At 36.3% G+C, this 8,215-nt stretch overlaps 1 protein-coding gene across 1 annotated transcript; it reads right to left on the bottom strand.

The window, feature by feature from the left end:
* Positions 1–1,313: 1,313 nt before the first annotated feature.
* LOC129363246 (cell death-inducing p53-target protein 1 homolog) lies at positions 1,314–7,427 on the bottom strand. Its single transcript, XM_055035223.1, has 4 exons — positions 7,303–7,427; positions 5,643–5,931; positions 2,198–2,342; positions 1,314–2,076 (listed from the first exon to the last, which is right to left on the bottom strand). Exons 2-4 carry the CDS (start codon positions 5,914–5,916, stop codon positions 1,971–1,973), a joined length of 525 nt encoding a protein of 174 aa, XP_054891198.1. The 5' UTR covers positions 5,917–5,931; positions 7,303–7,427; the 3' UTR covers positions 1,314–1,970.
* Between the last annotated feature and the right edge of the window lie 788 nt (positions 7,428–8,215).

Here is an 8,215-nt window from a genome sequence, read left to right as displayed (position 1 = left end):
TAATCACAGCAAAAGATTGCTACTTTGAAGAAACTACAATATAAGGCGTATTTTCAGTTGTTTTACACTTTTTTGTTTAGTACATATTTCCACATGAGTTAATTCATAGTTTGATGCCTTCAGTGTGAATCTGCAATGGCAATAGTTATGAAAATAAAGGAAACTCAATGAATGAAAAGGTGTGTCCAAACTTTTGGTCTGTACTGTACATTTCAAAACACTAAAATGGATTAACATGAGAGTAGCAGTTCAATAATATTGGATAAATATAAAATAAGTTTGACTCACAAGTTAATTTTTGTAGAAAAGGGAGGATAAATGGTATCTTTTCTGGTCTGTCTTCTTGGTCCTGAGTGATGAGAAACTCCAAAAAATCCCAGAGTGAAAAGTAGTTAATTGATGCAAGAGCATCTGACACTTCCTCTAACACAATTGATTTTTATTTCATTGAGCTACATAAGGCTCCGCCTTCTTTTTTTTCTCCACCTATGCAACAAGGGATAGACGAGAATAACAAAGTAGCAACGCAATGTGCACATCAGATGAAAATAGAATATTTCATGCAATGGGTTTTTGTCTGTCCAAGATAGTCTTGTTCTCTTGTAAGCTGAACTGTCAGTCAAATCTATGAGTGAAATAGCACCCTGCAAAGAACAACAATGTGATCAAAACATATTCAAATCTTTTTTTTTCTTTTTAAATCTTATTATGCTAAACACCTGGTGTGTCTTTAGTATAGTAACCACTGTTCTTTCCTGCCTCGTCAACTTCTTCCTGTCCTGTGGTGTCACAACTGTAAACTGAAACAGTTTGAGCCGAGTAATAAACATGCAAAAGTTTGACATAAATACAAACCGATATCTTTGGTTTTTAATGAAACCAAAGATATTCACTGCCCTAAATGCCTAAAATTATGAAATTATTTACATGTAAATTTCAAATTGAGTCATAGACAGAAAAAAAATAAGATTTTCCAGTCACTTTTCACAACTTTACCCATGCTGTACACTCACATAACAAAAAAAGAAACACTTTCCTGGTGGAATAGCCCTATTTTATTGCAGACAGGCCCACTGTGTTGATAAAAAGCCTCACTTTAATCCTTGAGGATTAAAGTGAGGATTAAAGTGAGGCTTTTTTTCTCCGAAGTTTAGAGGAAACATCATGCTAACCACATTCAGCTGTTGATTGTTGCTTTCCATAGGCATAATCCACCTGATGCTGTGAAAGCTTATAGATTTTACATTTGACTCTTGAGGCCTTCACATTCACAGTATTCCATTACTGTAAGTGCAATCAAGGAAGACTTATTTTTCTATGTATTTGATGCTTTATTTAGTCATGACATGAACAGGACTATTAATAATCGTAAATACATACATGGAGAGTGAGAAAAGATGGGTGAGGAAGCAAAGGTTTTCTCAAACCAAATAAAAGGAATAGTCTATTTACATTTAGAATATAATGGAATTAGCCCTTATGGTTCCAGAGTGTGAATTCAGGCATTTAAATATGTTTTATATTGCTGGCAATAGGCTTGTACACAACCATTATTTCAAGGCATTATTGGGATAATGGCTTCACAGTACAGTATGTATTACTGTTCCCTGACAGCAAGAAGGTCAAAAGTTTGAATCCTTGCAATGGGTCTGTTTGCATGGAGTCTACATGTTCACCTCCAAGCACAACTTTGTTCCCTCTGAGTGCTCCGACTTCCTCCCACAGTCCAAAAATATGATCGTTAGGTCAAGTGGATACTCCAAATTCCCATTTTGTTTGCCTCTGTGTATGCTTGGTTGTTTAATATGAGTGTTTCTTGTTTTAATTTCAGCAGAAAAACAATTTCATACAACTTGACAAAAAACAAAAAATTATAAAAAAAAAAAAAAAGAAGAATTGGCATTTCCAGTATAAGACATGTGAGACCTAAATGTTAACTCTTATTTTTTGAGTTTCTTGTGGGACTAGTTTCACATCCTCTTGTATATGTAGATCACATGATGGCATCTTGGACAACGATGCTTCACGTCATTACAGGAATCGAGGCAGAATGGGATACAGCAGCACAGCCAGCACCTGTAGGGGGAAATGGAGATTGGATTCTGTCAGATTTTATGCAACTGTGGTTATTTACATTCGAATGAAATTTGACTTTTATGTGCTCCTTTAAGATGTTGAATATGCTGTAGGTTTTTACCCCACAAAGCACAATCCTCCACAAACAAGCCAGGTCAATAATCCTGGCTCTGGCTCCGTTAGGGTGACCACAGTTTCCTGGCAGTGGGGACAAAAGGTCTGTCCCGGAGCGTCATATAGACCAGTTGATATTGTCACGTGAGTTACTGAAATATACAAAACACATTGAAATTAAAAACAAAAATTTTACATATTGTTTCAAAATGATTCAAGGATTCTATGAAGTTTGTTGTTACATGTGTGGTTTAATTTGTCCTTTGCCTTCTGCTCTAAGATAACAAGGATTGATTTTCTTTAGAAGCAGAAAAAGAAGCTTAGAAAATATTTAAATAAATTGTTTAAAAATGTAGAAGATGATGTATTATAGAATAATTTGACATTAAGTGATTTGTACAAATTGTGCGCAAACTGTGTGTAATTACGTATGTACACAAATATAAATGGTCAAATATGACTGCTCAATTATTACTCATGTTCATACGTTTTGGAGAGAGTCTGTGATGATTCTGCAGAGAATCTGTCAAATCTACAGACTTGGTAGATTTTGGACTTGTACACACCAAGGAGAAATCCTGACCTCTAGTGGATTCACACAAAAATCTGCATCTTCACTACAATATCAATGACCATTTTTTGTGTCCATAAATTTATTCTGCAGTTTTTCTCAGCCACTGTGTTGCATTTTTCTGAGAAAATTCAAATAGTTAAATTTTCAAATCATGTTGTCACTTGTGCACATCAAAAAAGCAATTTCCTGTTCCCCTCAGCAAGTTGCAAATGCTTTTGAACATCATGCAAGTGATTATGTACAGTTTTCTGATATTTCTGACAATTTCAGTCTCTTATCACACATTGGTCCCTGTTTGAATTATTTCTTTCTCCACAAGATTTAAACATAATTTCACTGTATAAGTCTTAACATGCAAAAAGCTTGAACGGGTGGTTGATACATTGCAAGGATATTTTTATATATTCTGATTAGACTTGATTAGACTAAATGTGACATAAATTGGTAAATTGCTCCCAAGTGAAATCTTAGTTTCTTCAGTGTAGGTAAATGTGTGAAGCATTAGATCAACCAATGATCAACCAATTTTCTGAAATAGCTCAGAGACGCATCACATGAGTCATTAGCTGGCAAGTATATAGTCAGAACAAAACACCATGTTACTGCAGAAACTGTCGGGAGGGTACAGATTGCAGACAAGAATAAAAAGTTAAATTCTTGCTACAATCTTTGCCTCTCTGGGTTTCATCCATAAGGTGAGCTAAGTGTTCCCACAGTGCTGGAAGGTGAATGTAACTCTGTATCTGTTCCATTTGTAAGACATGTATGACTTGCAACCTTTGATCATTTTTCGGCATTCAAGCCAGTTTTTATATATATATATATATATATATATATATATATATATATATATATATATATATATATATATATATATATATATATATATATATATATATATATATATATATATATATATATATATATATATATATATATATATATATATATTATATATATATATATATATAATATATATATATATTTTTTTTTTTTTTTTTTATTCCCTTCTCACCCACCGGGGGTGGTTCTTATCCTCTGAGCTCGGGTCCTCTACCAGAGGCCTGGGAGCTTGAGGGTCCTGCGCAGTATCTTGGCTGTGCCAAGGACTGCACATTTCTGGACTGAGATGTCTGATGTTGTTCCTGGGATCTGTTGTAGCCACTGCTCCAGTTTGGGGGTTACTGCCCCGAGGGCCCCGATGACCACAGGCACCACTGTGGTCTTCACCTTCCAGGCCCTCTCCAGTTCTTCCCTGAGGCCCTGGTATTTCTCCAGTTTCTCGTGCTCCTTTTTCCTGATGTTGCAATCACTTGGTATTGCTACATCTACCACAACGGCTTTCCTCTGATTTTTATCCACTACGACAATGTCTGGTTGGTTCGCCATTACCATTTTGTCTGTCTGGATCTGGAAGTCCCACAGGATCTTAGCTCTGGCGTTCTCCACCACCTTTGGGGGTGTTTCCCACTTTGATCTCGGGGTTTCCAGTCCATATTCTGCACAGATGTTTCTGTACACTATGCCTGCCACTTGGTTATGTCGCTCCATGTACGCTTTCCCTGCCAGTATCTTGCACCCTGCTGTTATGTGCTGGATTGTCTCAGGGGCCTCCTTGCACAACCTACACCTTGGGTCTTGTCTGGTGTGGTAGATCTGGGCCTCTATTGCTCTGGTGTTTAGGGCCTGTTCCTGGGCGGCCAGGATGAGGGCCTCTGTGCTGTCCTTGAGTCCAGCTTTTTCCAGCCATTGGTAGGATTTACTGATATCAGCCATATATATATATATATATATATATATATATATATATATATATATATATATATATATATATATATATATATATATATATATATATATATATATATATATATATATATATATATATTATATATATATATATATATATATATAAATATAAATATATAACTAAATCTCATTGTTTCTCAAGGTAATTTGCACCGAGGGGCTCTAGTCGGGTCTGAAACTGGTTGACAAACCTGGGTGGTGCACAGAGAGAGAAATGAATGGACTCCAACAGTTCCTATTGCTACTTCTAGTTTGTTTATTTTTTTCTTTTTGGTCTGCTTTCTTTATCATAATGGATTTGTCTGTCAACAAATTACAGTAAAAAGCATAAACATGAGTCTTGTCAAGTCTCTAGCCACTGATCTCCCACCATTTTTGATGACAGTTCTTGTCATCAAAAGATTAGCCACAGTTTACATTCAAATATCTCTCCAGAGTATGCAGTCATATTGACAACATGACTAATGAATTTGACTGTTTTAGTCAAATGAAACAAGTACTTGACATTCTGAGGCACTGACATGTTTAATGATACAGACAATTAATTTTGAGAGATGAACTAAGGACTTTGTGAGAGAAACTGGAATTTGAAGGTAACCCGTGCAGTTTTGCACAAATAGTTTTTAGAAATGCACTTAATGTTTGGCACATGATTCACGAAATGCACCAAAGCCACTGAGAAAAACAGTCCAACTCTGGATTTTCTAAGGAAGAAAATGGATTTACAAGATTCCCAACATGTCACCATGTGAGTATGGCGTTTGATCTAAGCTAAACTGGCCTATAGTAGAAAGTTCTGCACACTTTTGTTTTGACACACAGCAAGAGGGAAGTAAATGTTTCTCATTCAGCAGCATGTTCCTGGATGTGTCTGCATTCAGGAAGATGGATGCAGACACATCCATGAATAGGTAAAGCAACGTCTGTGAGAGGACAGAAACGGTTCAGCAAAACAAGGAACAATTAATTTTTAACATAATTTAGATGTATAAATCTTTATATATATAATGTTTGGCTAAACAGAATTTGTTTCTGCTAAACTGAAAAAAAATAATAAATGATCACTTACCAGTAGGAACAGCTGAAAAACCTGGTTGAGCAGAGACTCCTTGCTGAGCGGGGAAACCTGGTTGAGCGGGGAAACCTGGTTGAGCGGGGAAACCTGATTGAGCAGAGACGCCTTGTTGAACGGGATAGCCTGGCTGAGCGGGGAAACCTGGCTGAGCGGGGAAACCTGGTTGAGTGGAATAGGCCGGTGGAGCATACATCGCTGGCTGGCCATATTCCATGGGAGGGCCAGGGTATGGAGGAGCTGATTCTTGTGGGTAGGATCCTTTTTCCATCTTCAGAAATCCCACCTATAAAACAAATATTCCTGATTGAGCCACTAACTGAAGCACAATGATTAAAACCACAGAACTTTATCATGTTGTACGCACAGGAGGAGCAAACAAGCTAAAACAAACTCATCTTAACATAATTTGTGAAAATCTTCTCGTGCCACTGGAACAGCTTTCTTTTGAACTTTTAAATTATATGTGAACTGCCTTGATTTGTTTGACAGAGGGGTTTCATATGTTGTGACAAAATTTGTTCAAAAACAGCAGGAGCTGAAGAAAAGAAAAAAACTGAGCACATGTTCTGACTAAAGTGGTGAAAACAAAATACCTTGCTGGAAACTGAACATTTTTAACCCTGTCCTGTTTTCCTAGGAGAATAAAGGAACAATATATATAGGAGATTATATAGGGACAATTTTATGTTTAATCACAATAAGGAAGAAACACCAGCAACATCCTCATTTGACCACACAGCATGCAACTGATTGGCACATATAGAAAGTATTTGATACATTGCTTAGGAAAGGTGGCAAGAAGAGAAAGCAATCAATGACATTCATCAGTGATACATTAAGGAACCTTCCCTCCTTCTGCATCTCAAAATCTACCACCAAATCATCTCAGCAAAACAATAATAACCACTTACCTTGTCTCTTTAGTGCTTGCCTGGACTGTAACCTCACTTCTGGCACTTCCTCAAATAAACCTTTTTGAAAAATTATTTGGCTTCTGTAATAGTTGCTTAGACTAGAATCTCAGTTAATGCTGTCATGTAAGAACAATCTGGCAATTGAATCTCTGCGGCGCAGTCTCGACAAGTAAGGTATTCTTTTGGGTTCTCAGACACTAGTTCAACAACTTTCTGTCGCTCAAACCCCGGCTCACTTAACCAGTCAGTTTCAAGATCTAAAGGTAAAAATTCAAAATACTATCTGGAAGTCCAGTCCATGTGCTCTTTCCACAGTTTCCACTGTCAGCAAATTCTTAATCTTTATGTGACAGTTACAAGGGAAGACGGTTAAAGTTGCACAAAATGGAGAAACGCTGAAGCCGAAACTCTGTGTTAGTCATGAACAAAAGTAATTTGCTTAGTAGGAGGTTTTAGAGGTTTCCTGTTGAAAGCTTACCCGTAACTGTGGAAAGTTATGAGCTTTACCCAGTTTGCTTAGACAAACAACAAAACAGACCAGGTTTGCCTAAGCAAATGCCCTCATAAAGCAGCTTCTTTCAGTGGCACAATATGCATCTCCCTGTCCCTGTTTGGTTTGGGAGATATGGTTTATTTGTACAGCATTTACATACAAGTGCATATCAAAACACCAAAAATGAATTAACATCGTAGTAGCAGCTCAATATTATTGGGTAAATATAAAATAAGTTTTAACTTACACGTTAATTTTAACCAAAAACCAGCCAGAAAGTAAGTTCTTGTTCACTCTTCTTGGTCTTGAATGATAAGAAAGTGCAGGAAGTTGCAGTCTAAATAGCAGCACATTGATGCCATCTGATGCCATCCGAAGCTTCCTCTAAAGCAACTGATTGTATTTTCTGAAACTATGGTTCCACCCTTCTCTTTTTTTTTTCCTCTCCTCCTATGAAGCAAGGCTTAGATGGAAGAAAAAAAGATCTAATGCCTTGTGGACCTCAAAGCCTTTCATGCATATATGCACAAAAAATAATAATCTAAGAGAAAATAATTTTTTACCAATCTAAGGTGGTCTTTGATTTAAAAAAAATGTTGCCTTCTTGGCTCATTTTTTTATGAATTGAATAGTCACCCAAATCTAAGTAAATCACATAGAAATAAAAGCTTTGTGAGCCCAAAACAGCTGAATACTATCTTTTATTTTTAAACTTAGCTTTGCACTCCTATGTTAAACACCTGCTGTATAAATACAGTGCTTTCTTTCTTGTCAACTTCCTCCTGTGGTTTCACATCCGTTTGTTCAAACAGTTTCACTCATTCCCACTGAGAAAGAAGCACGCCTTAGTGCACCCTAAATACAAACAATTTAATCTTTTAATCAAAGCAAACAATGTTCACTTCCTGAAGTTTCTATGTACGGTGAAGATCATAAAAATTATTCACATACAGGTTGCAAATTAAATAATTTATGTTGGATTTCAAAATATTTGAAATTCAGATGAAATTCTTGTACTTAGTGCTTTGCCTCATGCAACAATAAATGATCAGTTTCTTCATTATGAACACAATTTTGGGCTTTTTGAATGAGCCTGAATAGTAGTTCTCCGAACACATGATTTTCCTTTGATTACATAAAAGACAGGGTGAGAATCCATG

The sequence above is a fragment of the Poeciliopsis prolifica genome, unplaced genomic scaffold (assembly GCF_027474105.1).
Source record: "Poeciliopsis prolifica strain line A6 unplaced genomic scaffold, Auburn_PproV2 SCAFFOLD010, whole genome shotgun sequence".
Classification (NCBI taxonomy): Eukaryota; Metazoa; Chordata; class Actinopteri; order Cyprinodontiformes; family Poeciliidae; genus Poeciliopsis; species Poeciliopsis prolifica.
The sequence above is the reverse complement of the archived record's forward strand: the minus strand, read 5'-3'. Positions and strand labels throughout refer to the sequence as shown.

Coding starts and splice junctions, on each gene's coding strand:
- LOC129363246 (XM_055035223.1), bottom strand. CDS start 5,916: ATGGAAAAAGGATCCTACCCACAAGAATCAGCTCCTCCATACCCTGGC. Junction 2,343..5,642: donor TTTTTCAGCTGTTCCTACTG/GTAAGTGATCAT, acceptor TGTATATTTCAG/TAACTCACGTGACAATATCA. Junction 2,077..2,197: donor GGAGGATTGTGCTTTGTGGG/GTAAAAACCTAC, acceptor TTCCCCCTACAG/GTGCTGGCTGTGCTGCTGTA.